This window comes from Astatotilapia calliptera, chromosome 7 (genome assembly GCF_964374335.1).
Source record: "Astatotilapia calliptera chromosome 7, fAstCal68.1, whole genome shotgun sequence".
NCBI classification, from domain to species: Eukaryota; Metazoa; Chordata; class Actinopteri; order Cichliformes; family Cichlidae; genus Astatotilapia; species Astatotilapia calliptera.
In genome coordinates this window covers 61,384,369-61,398,427 of record NC_137428.1, presented here as the reverse complement: position 1 = coordinate 61,398,427, position 14,059 = coordinate 61,384,369, and the positions used below count along the sequence as shown (strand labels likewise).

Genomic DNA, 14,059 nt, shown 5'->3' with positions numbered 1-14,059 from the left:
GCTCATCGTCTGTTGTCTTTTTAAACATTGTTCCAGAGTGACTCCAGGAATGACAAATATATTTACAATTCCTCTTGTCATTGCATACTTGTGTACACACAGATTTGTTTTTTCAGCAACAAGAGTAGATACAGAGTAATGAGGCTCACTCACTCGGGGTCAGCAACCTCACTGGGGCTGGGATGAGGAGGGATAGAGAAAACAAGAGAAGGGGGAGGGAAAGCAGGAACAATGGCATGATGAGGAGGGGGCTTATCTTTTTTTTTTCATCATTTTCCTCCATTTATTTGTCATCTTCTCTGTGCTCCTTGTCAGCAGTTGGAGTGCTGCATGGACACAGGGGAGCGAAGGGGGAGAAGCAGCAGAGAGAGAAAATGTTTAAGTGCTGATGGCAGCCCCTGGTTGCTGCTGGGACCGGGGTGTCAGCTCTTATTCTGCCACAGCATGCATCTGACAGGCAAATGATAGAGAAAGAAGCAGGGAGGAGAAGGGAAGAGGGTGTGTGTGTGTGCGTGTGTGTGTTTGTGTGATAGCGTCTGTTTTGAAGGCAGAACAAGAGCTCCAATAAGGGAAAAGGAGGGCTGTGACACGAGCGAGGCTGGTATTGCTTTGACCACATCATCATCTGTCTCCTTCCTCTTCACAGTCTTTTTTCTCTCTCTCTCGCACACACACAGATACACCCACCCACTCCAACCCCCCTCACCTTTTGTTGATAGATTGAGTTATACTGCTCCCTCTGTGACAGGCATTCCCTCACGTTTCCACAGCAATGAGGTCAGAGGTGGATGCTCGTTATTGGCTGTTGTCTGTAATCATCACAAACTGTGCTGCCTGGTTTATCGGCACTCCTCCTTCACCTCCTCCTCCCCTTCTTCTCTTGACCTCGTCGGCCCTGCATCACGCAGCAGAGCATGACCCCCCGGGGGGCAAAAGGTCTTGACTGTCTTGACCCTGAGGTCACTGGTGTTTGCAGAGCGATGATATATGATATATAAGTGTATATATGATATATAAGCTTGGGAAGATACAAAAAAGTGCAATAAACTGTAAAAAAATAAAAATAAAAATTCATGCCCATCACACCTCCCTCCCTCGTTCCTCCCCCTAGTCCCCACCATCTCTCCATCCTCTTCGCTGTTTCTTAAGTCTTCTTTATCTCTTCTCTCCAGTCTGCCCCCTCTGTCAGTTTGTGGTTAGCTGATGTTTCACAACTGCTCTCACAGCTGTTGATCACTGTGTGTGTGTGTGTGTGTGTGTGTGTGTGTGTGTGTGTGTGTGTGTGTGTGTGTGTGTGTAGTGTATACACGGTGTCCTACAGTCGTCTCTCTCCATTGATTCAGTGGTGGCAAACAGGGTTATAGATAGCTCTGTGAGACCCTCACAATCAATCTTATCACCAGCGTACTTCCTCCTCACAACTCCCAAAGAGGAAGGAGATAAGTGAAGGAAAAAAGAGAAGAAGAAATAAAGAGAAGAAAGATTAAGAAAAATGAAGAATGGGAAAAATAGATGTAGGGTAGAAAGGAGAAGATAGAGGTTAAATAACTGAGGTAGGAGGCTCAGGGGTCTGTGTGTCTGTGTCACAAATGTGTGTGTGAAATGAAGCAGAGCATGTGTGGCTGCATAGATGTCTGCACCATATGTGTGAGAGAGGAAGTGACAGAGAGAAATGAAGGCTACTGTGCATAGATGGAGACGATGATAGAGCAACCGGGTTCCTCTGGGCCGCCATGGACGCTGACATTACGGAGAAAACGCCAAAGAGCCATCTCAGATAATTGTTCCTAATTGTCACCCCTGGATGAGGTTCGGTTTGATGCCGTGTCTGCGTGCGTGTGTGTGTGTGTGTAGGCAGCGATTTCTGGCATCGTCACTAACGTGATAGAATTGGGTCTTGGTGACAGTAGAGGGGACGTTTGCTCACCGGGAGTGGACAGTAATTGATGGAAAGCTAGGCTAACGTGATGTGTCAGACATATGAGGCCTGTCTAATCAGTGGGAGCATGCGAGTGGTTTAGGGGGCTGTGTGTATGTGTTTGTGGTACAGCTATGCCGGTCACATCATGGTACGCACCAGCGTGCCTGCGGTCCAAAGAAGCAGACTGTTGATTTTCAAGTGTAGAAGAAGAGGAGAGGAAAAAAACTAGAAGAGAAGAAGAGGAGAGCTGAATGAAGCAGATGCTTAAGGGCAGGTTTTAACCCCCTCCCCTCCCTCCCTCCTCTACACACTCACACTCACATGCGCACACTCACACAAAAACACACTTTTCCTCCCCTTCACTCTCCCTTCCTCTCTCTCTCCCATGATGAATCAGCTGTCACTCAGGCACCAGTCCAATCTACTGATAATGAGAACTGCATCAACACCCTCTCGCCTCTCTTCCTCCCTCTTTCTCTCTCTCTCTCCTTTTACTCGCACCAGCTAAATCATCCTTCCTCCTCTCTTCACATTTCTCACACACACGCACACACACACAAACACGTGTGCGCACACTGCACTAACATAAACTCATTCATCTCTCCCTCACTCATCTGTCTTATGATTCTCCTCCTCCCCTCTTTTTTTCTCTTCCTCCCTCCCCTTCACCCTCTTTTCTCTCTCTCTCTCTCTCTCTCTCTCTCTCTCTCTCCCTTCTCCTCCTCCTCCTCCTCTGTGCTCGCTGAGCTGAGCAGTCAGTGGTGGGACTGAGGCAAAGGAGGGAGGATAAAGCAAGAATAGAGACAGAAAGGAGAACAGAGGCACAGAAAAACAGATCATTATACAGCAAACGAGCAAGAGGCCGCTGAATGAATAACAAGGAAGGGATTACAAAGCGCAGGACTGAAAAAAAAAAGGAGAGGACACCGACTGAAGACTCTCTCTCTCTCTTTCCTTCACTCCCTCCTCCCTCTCTATCCTTCCTGTCACCCTCCCAACTCTCTCAGAGGCTCTCCCTCCCAGACGATCTCCTCAGTAAAAGATGGCATGAGCACACTGTCTCCCATCCTCAGCTTTTGGAGTATTTTTTTTTTTTGCTTCACCCTCCTCTCTGTCACTCTTTCTGCATCTTTCTCTACTTCCTCTTCTCTCTACACGGGTTGAGTTCAGAGGCTGAAGAGGAGGTGAGCGAGGTAGACAGAGGCTGACCCCTCTCCCTGCCTCCTTTCTCACACCCGCAGGGCCCAGAAAAGAGAAAGAGAGCGTGCGCGAGAGAGAGAGCTGGAGCAGGGAGTCGTCTGATGACTTATATTAACAACAAACTCCTTAACCCAGCCGACCGCAGCCCATTCCCTCTGCCCGACCCCCCTCCCTGCCTCCTTTAACCCGGAGTCTTACTCTCTGAGTCAGTGGAGGAGGGATCCAGGATCATGTTCGGATTAAAGACCCCACACTTCTACCTCCCAGGTAAGACCAATTATACTCAGTCTTTGATGTTCCCGCGGATGGCTCTGTGGTGGTATTTCTTGTTCTGTCACATTGTATCAGCACAGAGGGTGGTCACAAGCCGCAGAGAGTGAATCTCCCTTTTCATGCAGTCATTCTTTCAAGACGTAATTAATGGCTCGGGTGATGTCACATTGATTTACCGTTTTCTGCCAGGTAAGGAGGGCTACGCTGTGCTTCTGCAGGAGCCACTTCTCATGATGTTTTCGGTGTCACAACATCATTTTAGATTTTTCAGAAACAGAAAGACAGAGAGACAAAATTTAGTTTTCTTTCATGAAGAAGTAAATTTTCTGAGTCTTCTTGCTCAGTGCGTTGACCTACTGAAGCACTCCCCTGATACTTTAGTTGTGCTTTTTTTCTCTCTTGTTACTACTGTGTACAACTGGGAATGGGTCTTTTTGTTATTTTTAGGCTTGATCGACAGAGTGTAGTCAACCTCACAGCTAAATGACCTTAAATTATGGGTGACAATTAATTGTCACCTAGGTAACTGAATCACTGGTTACCCATTTAAGCATTTACTAGAGTATAAAAGGAAAATTTTAAAATCTAAAAATTTCCCCCTCCAAAAAACCTGAACATTTTCAGCTTTTAATTTAATTTAAGGATCAACTGATCATTAGAATCCATTATAAACAGTTACTAATAGTAGAAATGCAGTCTAAATAAACATAATCCTTTAATGTAATTCAAGGGATATTTTGTGCTTGGCATCTACAGTAGCTCTGTGGTTTATCTCTCAGTTTCAGTTGGGGCTTTTGCTGCCAGTCAAACAGTTTTCATCTGCAGTCTTTCGAGCAGCTGTGTGAAATGCAGGAGAGTGCGGCCGGTGTCAGTGTGGAGACAGGTGTGAGGTTACCTCAGAAAGGTGCTTAAACATGCCTGAGAGCAGAGTGACGGGGACGGCACCAGGGAGGTCAGTGAAGAGGCGGCGGGAGGAGGAAGAGAATTAAGACTGACACACTGAGGTAGGAAAGGAAAGCCGAGTGTAAAGTAGGATTTTGTTCATTTAAACGGTAAGAGAAAGGATGTGAATGATAATGCTTGACACTGAGCGCTGTCTGTGTTTTCCCTCTGAAGTCGAACTCTGACCTTTTAGTTGTCTGGGCCAGGCGGCGGTCAGTGATTAAAAACCTGCTGTGGTAAAAGGTGAAATGTGGGAGAGAGAGAGGGGTGTGATAGAAGTGAGACGGAGGGAGAGGGGGAGGGAGTGATGGGGGAATTAGAGGGTGGAGGGCAGATTAAACAATGTTCTTTGCCTTGTGAATCTTTCATGCTGCTTTTTGAATTATACATCTGCTTTCATAAATGATTGAGTGATTATGTGGCGCTTTGTCATTGTTTGTATATTCCTGTGTGTGCGTGCGTAGGTGTGAGTCTGTGTGTGTTTGTATCTGCATGTGCATGTGACAAGAGAGAGGAAGAAGAAGAAAATCTCTCCAGGAAGCAACAGCCCCCCCTCCATCCTCCCTCCCACCCTCCTTCCACACTTGCTTTCATCCTCCTTTTTTTCAGTTTCCTAGGTCTCGCTTAATGTCTGTGTAGTGTGTGTGCACTTGTCTGTGTGTTATTTGATTGTGGTTTTGTGCATGTGTGTGAATGGGTTTTTGTCATAGCTGCCACCTTTGTTTGTGTATGTGTGTGGTTGTGTGCACCTGTCTGTGCTGTATGTAGGTGTGTGTGTTCATTGTGTTTGTGTGTATATGTGTGTGTGTGTCCTCTCACCACTCACACATTGGAAGATGCCCCAGCCCCCCTCCTGGTCCTAACTGCCGTTGCTGTGGAGACTGTGTCAGCCACACACTCGCTCCTCAATGATCATTTGACAATGTAGGGGGTGAGGGGTAAAGGATGTGTGTGTGTGTGTGTGTGTGTGTGTGTGTGTGTGTGTGTGTGTGTGTGTGTGTGTGTGTGTGTGTGTGGCGACTGCCATGTGATTAGCCAAGGTAGAAGAAGTGGAGCAGGGTAAGGATGACAGAGGAATCTAGATTAGAGGTAACAATTGAAAATCAAGATGATGATACATGCAAAATACATGAAAATCTTTCCTAGATCCTGGAGCGGGGGAAAACATGTGACATAGGAGACATGAAGATGTGTGTGTGCATGAGAGCAAATCTACACCTTCTCACCCAGAGCACACCATGACCTTACCAAGGTATCATAAGGAAAAGAAAGTGACATCTTTTTCTAGCTTCCCACTCTCTGGACCTCCCCTGGTGAAATGTGTCACACACATTAAGGCAATTTACTGTTTTCCCTCCGTGACTTGTCAGCTGATCACAGTCCAGGTGTCTTTTCAAAAGTCGTATTTTTCTAAAATCAGAATGTGTTCCCAAGAGAAGGTGCATCTAAGCTGTAGGGAGGCGTGAAAAGAAAAAGAGGGGAAAAAACAAAAGGGAAAAAAGGCAGCTTTTATGTTTAAATTATAAAGAGGTTGAGTTTCTATGTTTTTCTTGCTGTCAAACAAATCCCCATGAAAAGACCTAAACCGAGTGTTAGCCTGTCTCTCAACAATTTTCAACTTTCTTAGCCTGATGCTGGCTCTCAGGACAAAGTAAATTATACTTTTAAAAAAAGGCCAAATGCTTTTTAATTGTAGTTTTTAGAAGGTAGTAAATTTGCATTTACTGGGGGTTAATTTCAGAGACATTTGTTTGGCTTGAACTTTCTGCGCAGCAGGATCCGACTAAACTAGTGTGTCCATGTTTGTTATAATGAAAGAAAATTTCATCCAACCCAACACTGGGGCTCACTCATGTGTTATCTGGATGGCATTGGAGCTCCTTTGGATATCAACAACGTCAGGAATCAGAAACAAAAAGCTGCTTTAAAAAGAAAACAACAATTATTTATTTATTGAAAAAGGTCCATCAGTTTAAACCTGGTGCAAGTGTCTACATGATGAATGGACACATACTCTGTGACATTTGTGTTTCTGCCCATACATGCACTCGCTCACGTGTGTGCACACATTATCCGTGGTAAGTCGATAGGGTGAGAAAGCCAAGGTGTTGACGTGTGTATTAGCCTGCCACATTTATTGGCTGCTGTGGTATTTTCTGGGGTTGGGTAGCTCTGTTCAGCTTGACCTCAGCATTGATTTCCATGATATGTGTTAGAACTGCAAGGACACTGTGGCTTGATTTATGGCAGATGTCACATGAACACACAAACACAAGCTCACATAGACAGTGCAAGGCACGCACTTCTCATTCAGCCTCCGGCGCTCACGCTGTGAGAACGGCATTTGGTAACTTCACTCCAAATATTTTCCCTTAATTGTGCGGCAGAAGCACACAAACAAATACTAATTTCTCAGGCTGCAGAAAAGTAATGACTTCAACGGCCTTGCAAAATGTTTGCAACAGCTGCAAAAAGAAGATTGTGGTTCATGCAAAAAGCTGCTGTGGCGTTGATGAGAAAGACACCCAAGACCGAGTTTGTTTCTCAGTTCAGTTATGTCCGTTAGTAGCCTGTATAGGCTATAATACGTACTCATCAGTGTAGTTCATTTTGACAGGGTGGTGTTGACTTAAAAGCAAACGGTATATATTGTGCACCTTCACAACTTGTTGAGCTTGCTGTAGCAGGCTAGCTAAAGTGGAGATACATTTCAGTGCTACTTGAATACTAAGTTACACATAAACACATTTAATTCTAAGTTATTTTACAGTGACGACAGGCAGCCATGAACAAAAAACAAGAATAAAGCACGTAACATCACCACCTGAAAAAACTGCAGCTGTTAGTAGACTAGAGCTGATGTAGCATTCATGTTGATGATGTATCTTCCTCCTTTCTGGCTTAAAACCTGCTGGCGATCACTCACCTTTTTCTCTGTTGCCAAGAATCTGACGACTGAGGGTGAGACTTTTTGACCATCCAGGGACTCGCAGTGCACTGGACTTCACCTTGTTGGTATTAACATGCTTATGCGCTCAAAATAACAAGTGAAGTGCATAAACGAGAAATCTGAGAACGGTGAAAAGCATCGCTCCAATTTACTGTGAATGTTTACAATATCCAGCGTGGTTACTAGTTCAGCAGTAAAGGCGCATTAAACTCAGTAATGATAGACTGTGGATGTCTTTGTAGTGAAGAAAAATCTTCTGTGTCCTTACTTTTGAGTTATTTTTCTCTTTTTCTCCAAGGAAATATAAAAACCCTCACTGTTTTCCAAATGAACACACAGGGTGCTACCCTCTGTTTGTTTTGAGATCAGCTACTGCACATAATATTATAATCTTTAAGGATTTGAGTGTCATGAAAAAGCGGGAGGAGTTAGGAACAGACATATAATACATGCATCATAATGGTACTAGGCTAGCATTTGTATAGCATTTTTCTAATCTTACTGACCACTGTTTATCTAACATCTGCCCCACTAATCCACTAAGGCTACGTTGCATTTTAGTCATGTGATGTAGTCATGTGACCAATTAAACAAAGATAGCGAGTGCTTATACAGCAGTTGTTTTGATTGCTCTCAATTTTGACAGCTCTAAAAAAAATTATATCACTTTGTACATGCTCCAGATAGCTTTTCTTCAAATTCTTTAATTCGCACTCGCTTTTGCGCATGCGCAGGACTGGAACGTAAGCGTTTTGGGCCTTTTCAACGTGGATGCACAACTAACGACTGAAAACGTTAGTGTGGACGTGGAGCGTTTTCAGACGAAAACGCCGTTTTCAATCCGGGCTATTCTGGACGTAGCCTAAGAATACAACACAGGTACACAGGGAAACCTGTCAGAATGTGTTTAATGTTTTTAAAACCAGTAAATCTATAAACTTCAAATCTATAACTGAAATAAATATTTGTATTTGCATTGGCCAGAACGTCTTCTCATAACAAACCTGAATAAGTCTGAAGATTTGCAACTTTTAGTGCTTGGGAACATACAGTATATGTAAAGTGCATGTATGTCCAAAAATTAGCCATAAGGTTTACTGTATATCTTTTTATGAGAGTATAAACTTGGCCTATATGTCTAGTCAACCACTGCTCTTGAGTCCTTACTTTAAATAGCACAGAAATAAGTGTTTACGAGAATGTATACATATATATGTGTGTGTGTATACACACACACACACGCACACATGCTGTTTGTTTGGCTATAATTCCTCTCAGTATGTGTGGAGAGTCTTTGTGTACTCACACGGAGGCTGAGATGGGTGCTGCCTCAAAGGAAGCTGCTGTCAGGGCCTCTTGCGCTTTTAATTGTGTGTGTGTGTGTGTGTGTGTGCAGGCTTGTGCTTACTAGTGTGTGCCGATGAAAACAGGGTCGCGGTGCTCCACCTCAAGGGCACTGTTATTAATGAGATGAATAAAAGACCATGACAACAGCTTGATAACACAGAGGAGATAAAAACCACACGCATGCACACACACGCACAGGGAAACATCATGTGGGAGCTGGATAAGTTTCTCTTGCCAAAAAAAATACAAAGAATAAAACCAAAAAAAAAAAAGAAAGAAAAAAGAAAAACAACATTAATCTATTTTTTATGATTTCTATCCTCCAGAGACAGTTGATATAAACTCAAGGAAGGAAGGGATGTAAAAGAAAAGGAATGAATAAAACAGCGTGTTTGGTAATGTCTCCACCAGAAAACAAACAAGTGAGCAAGTAAGCAATCCACCCTAATTGGTCAAAGAGCTGTTGTCACTAATGAGGTCTTAATTAACACAGGATTCACTTAAAACATGTGTGGACCCAGCAACGCACACGCACGCACACACACACACACACACAAACATGCTCACACGAGCAAACATGTCTGCTCTGTGATGTTTACATTCATTTAGAACAAGCAGAACACTTTGATGTGAGATCTCACGCATTCACACAATGAAAACAAACGCATGCACGCACGCACGCACACACACACACACACACAGACACACATGCATGCAGCCTGTCTGCTCACTGAGCTGGGGAGATTGGGATAAATGCCAGCAGATTTTAACCTGAGGTGATAACAACAACTCCTAGTAGCGCTCTCTCATTTTCACACACACAAACACACACACACACACACACGCAAAAAGGAAATGCACAGACTCAGAGTACATGCAACACACACACACAGAGCGAGAGAGAGAGTAAAACTGTAATAAGCAGCTCGGTGTACGATAACGAGCAGATGGAGGGAGGATTAGCCAAATAAAAATACAGCAACTAAAATTTGCCAGCATTCATATCTTTTACAGGACGGTGAACTTCTTAACACAACCACACACACACACAGGCACGCACACACACACACACCTACACAACTGAGGCTAAGAGAGAGAGAGAGAGACATCCCCAGTCCTCTGCTCCTGCTGGTCCTGCACCATCTGCATGTTCATGAACCATGTCAAAACATAATTGATTGAATGTGCCAGTGTGTGTATATTGGTACATGTGTGTGTGCACGTGTGTGTGTGGAGTCTTTACAAAGAGCTGGTTAACTGCGGTTAGACTGGGCATGTATGCTCCATAATGCAGATATAGGTTTGGACATGTCTCCCTTTGTGCTCAAATCACACACACACACACACACACACACACACACACACACACACACACACACACACACACACACACACACACACACACACACACACACACAATCTATGATGTCACTTTACTGAAGAGCCTGTTGATTACCCATGGGCATTGCTCTGTCTGCCACCTGGCCGCACCGTGTTAGCAGGTTCCAGTGAACTTGCACATGTGACTGCACACACACACACACGCGCACACACACACACACACACACACACTCACACATGCATGCACACATACACAGGGTCACTTATAGCCCTCTCCTCTCCATCTCATTAGCCCTTCTCTGTCTCTGCACTTAATTGTGTTTCAGCTGGAGTTAACAAGCAGGTACCACAAATAAAATCCGATCTAAAGGGCAATTGAGCCAAATCGGACAGAGACACAGAGATAACGCTCGGCTCTTGAGAACCAACACCGCACTTATCCCAGACAGTCGTCACTTTGAAACACAAGTGGAGTGCAAACCAAACTTTTATTTTAATCCCAGCTAGATTACACGAGCACCAGATTCGTGAATATGAAAACTGATTCCTTTTATGAATTTATTAAAATTGTTAATTTAACATCGCGTGTAGAGGGAAGCCATATGTCATGATTTCAGTGCATCATTAACAGGCTGCGTTTAATTAGCTCCAAATGTCGAGGCAAACGCTTAAGCATTTCTCTTCTCTGTTCATCACTTCACTGCTTGAGTCTTGAAACGGAGAGATTTTAATGTTAACGAAAAGAAACAGAGAAATATTGAGCGCCTCCCGAGAAGCTAGTGTCCAAAACTTGATCTAGTGTGGAGGACAATTTATTTCCGGGGTACTAAGCATAACTGATGTAAGCATCAATAGACAAAGCAGATTTTGTGTTGGCTGCTTTAGCTATGATATACAAAACCCATTTGAATAAATAATGACTTCTTAGGGGCGGCACGATTCTCCCTCTACCTGTGTGGGTTTTCTCCAGGTGCTCTGGTTTCCTACCACAGTCCAAAACATGCATGTTAGGTTAACTGGAGACCGTGCTGAGCATGAATGGACGTGCGTCTCTCTGTTTACGCCCATCCACGGTGTAACCCATCTCTCGCCCTGACAGCTGGAACAGCCTGGCTGGTTGTGCTACTAAGGTCGAACAACATTTGAGTCTTAAAACTTAATTTTCTTTGTATGTTGACCTCTGTAAACCAAAAAAAACCCTTCTTCTTCATTGTTTGAAGGCTGGTCACATAAAAATCTCAGCTCATAAAAGCAAAGCTGCATCAAGAACGAAAACTGAGCGCCACCTGTGAACATTTAGACAGTTTGTGGTCAACAAGTGGCACGAGAAAAAAAATACAATTAACAAATCAGAAAACTGACAAGTGTGTTCCCACATCCTGCTGCACACAGCTGACACACACCAACAGAGCACGCTCACGGTTACAGGGCATGTGTTTGCTCACATGAGCTATCGCCACCTTGTTCTGCTTATGACTGCATTTGCATAATCTGCATAATGACGGCGGCTTTAATTGCCCACGCCCAGGTAAGGGATCATGTGGTTAAGTGGGAGATCATAATTATGTAAATAATTGGCCTGACCACGGCAAGCTGCTGCTCTCTGCCATGCCAATCTGGAGAGAGAGAGTGAGGTAGAAAGAAAGAGAGAGGGTCAAGGGGGAGAGAGATGGACAAGAGAGAGAGAGAGGGAGAGAGAGAGAATGTGGGTGGTTTAAGATGAAGGTGGAGGAAAGTACAAGAGGTGGAATTGATGCCTAAAAGAGTGAAATAGAGGAAAATGTGATTACTTTGCTATGATGGTGCACCTACATGAAAAGAGCTCGGCTCACTCTGAAACCTTCGAGAATAACCATAAAAAGTCAAAAAATAACAACAACCAAACAATCATCTATCTATCCTCTTTTCCAGCTCAGGGTCATAGAGGCCCTGGAGCCTATCCCAGCTGCCACAGGGGGAGAGGTGGGCTACATCCAGGACCAGTCGCCAATCTGTCACAGGGCTAACACACACAGACAGAAACCCATTCACAGCTATAGACAATTTAGAATCGCCAGTTAGCCTAACCTCACTAACTGCATGGGGAGAACATGCAGAAAGGCCTCCATCCAGATGATTCAAACCCAGGACCTTCTTGCTGTGAAGCAACAGTGCAAGCCACTGCTCCACCGTGCTGCCCAGAAAAAACAATATCAGTTTTTAAAAATTGTGCAAACATTTCAAGCAAGTGGAAGAGAAAGAAAGGTTTTTACATAAATTAGTTAGCAAAATCAAGCTGTGGAGCGCATTCCAAACGCACTTAGAAGCAATCTATGAAAAAAAAAAGCGAAATAAATAATGATTTGTACCTAGAAACCCTAAACAGGATGTTTATTCAAGGAATAAACCTAAAACTACTAAGAAAACTGAGAGAACTAAACTGAGGAAGTGACCATGCAAAAAGAATCAACTGAGCAACTCGGGCATCAAGTGATTTGATCAAAAGTTTGAGGTCAGCCACCAGAAGGATGCTGACTGTTTTTTTTTTTCAGTTTCTGCCTCCAAGGTCAAAAAAAATAACATGAGAACGCTCTGAAAGCTCCCAAACAGCACTATTTTTTCAGCATTAATATCACACACATCAGATGAATGTGATGGCACTCATTCTGTGACCCTTACACACAATTCTTATCACAAAGCCTTAACTCCAAACACGCCCCTCCCTCTCTTTTAATACATCAGATTCTGCAAAAATGTCTTTATATTAAAGGATTACTCAACAGTCTTACAGAAACATGCACACACGCATGGAAACACATGCACATGCAAGGAGGCACACACACACATGCACACGCAGACACACACGCCTGCCACTGTATCCGCTGCACAGATGGTAAAGGCAGCAGCCCCTTCACACAGACAAAGGGAAGGTAATTCTCTCTGCAGGACGTGAACAGAGCTGGAGCTGGAAAAGAGCAGCACACATCAACACTCCCCTCCCTGTTTCCTCGTCTCAGCCCCAGGCCAACAAACATCACAGGAGTAAACTGACAACGTGTGTGTGAGTCTGTGTGTGCGCGCGACCGCTACTAAAATAGGCTTGAGGAGGAGAGACAGGAAAAATAAGAGAAGAGGGGAGCGAGGGAGAAAATGAGAGAGAGATAAAATGAAAAAGAGAGGGAGAGTGCAGAGAGGAGGGAGGTAATAAACAGGATTAGTGCTTATCTTTACAGCACTGTGCGTGTGTGTGTGTGTGCATGTGGCGTGCATGTGTGTGTGGGTTTGGTTTTTCCTTTGCCCGAGGACAGAGTGACTGACTCCAGCATTACCTTTGCCAATGTGTCTCCATCCCCAGGTATCTTTTCTCTCTGGACTCCCTTTGAATTGGGTGTGATAGTACATACAGTACATTGCATGACTTTGTGTGTGTGTGTGTGTGTGTGTGTGTGTGTGTGTGTGTGTGTGTGTGTGCTTGTTCTGCTATACTTGCGAGGACCATCGCGGGTTTTAGACCTTACGAGTGAGGACCTTTTGGGAAAGTGAGGACATTTAATATGGTCCTCACTTGTTTTTCACTGTAATGGCTTCTAGAGGCCATTTTTATGCTTCTCTCAAAGTTTGAGCGAGGTCCTCAGAAAGATAGAAATACGAGAAAAAATGCACACTTCTATACACACTGCTATTCTTTTCATACACACACTTTTGCTCTCTACTGGCTACTAGTGGTTATGAAAAATCACTGCTCCTGAGCCTTTTTGCTCTCTACTGCCCTTCTGCCCCTTATGGTTGTGGATAGTCACTGCACCCAAGTACTTTTTGCTCTCTACTGCCCCTACTGCTTTTGGACAGTCACTGCACCCAAGAACTTTTTTGCACTCTACTGCCAACTACTGTCTTTGCCCATTCACTACAAATGAAGATAATGACAGTTTATCTAATGAAGGAGAAATAAATAGTGCTCTATCGCCTTGAAGTTCAATTCAATTTTATTTATATAGCACCAAAGCACAACAAAGGTCACCTGAGGGCACTTTATACTTTAGGGTAAAGACCCTACAAGGTAAGTTAAACATATTATTATGTCTTACTTTTAATATCTGGTCTTG

The 14,059-nt window shown here is 44.0% G+C and overlaps 1 protein-coding gene across 2 annotated transcripts in view; it reads left to right on the top strand.

The window, feature by feature from the left end:
- Nucleotides 1–2,942: 2,942 nt before the first annotated feature.
- Nucleotides 2,943–14,059, top strand: part of LOC113026923 (genetic suppressor element 1-like) — a 51,550-nt gene continuing 40,433 nt past the window's right edge. For both annotated transcript variants that reach the window (XM_026176212.2, XM_026176211.2), the window contains exon 1: nt 2,943–3,388. In XM_026176212.2, coding sequence (XP_026031997.2) covers nt 3,352–3,388 — 37 coding nt within the window. In that variant the 5' untranslated portion in view covers nt 2,943–3,351. The remainder of the gene's footprint in view (nt 3,389–14,059) is intronic.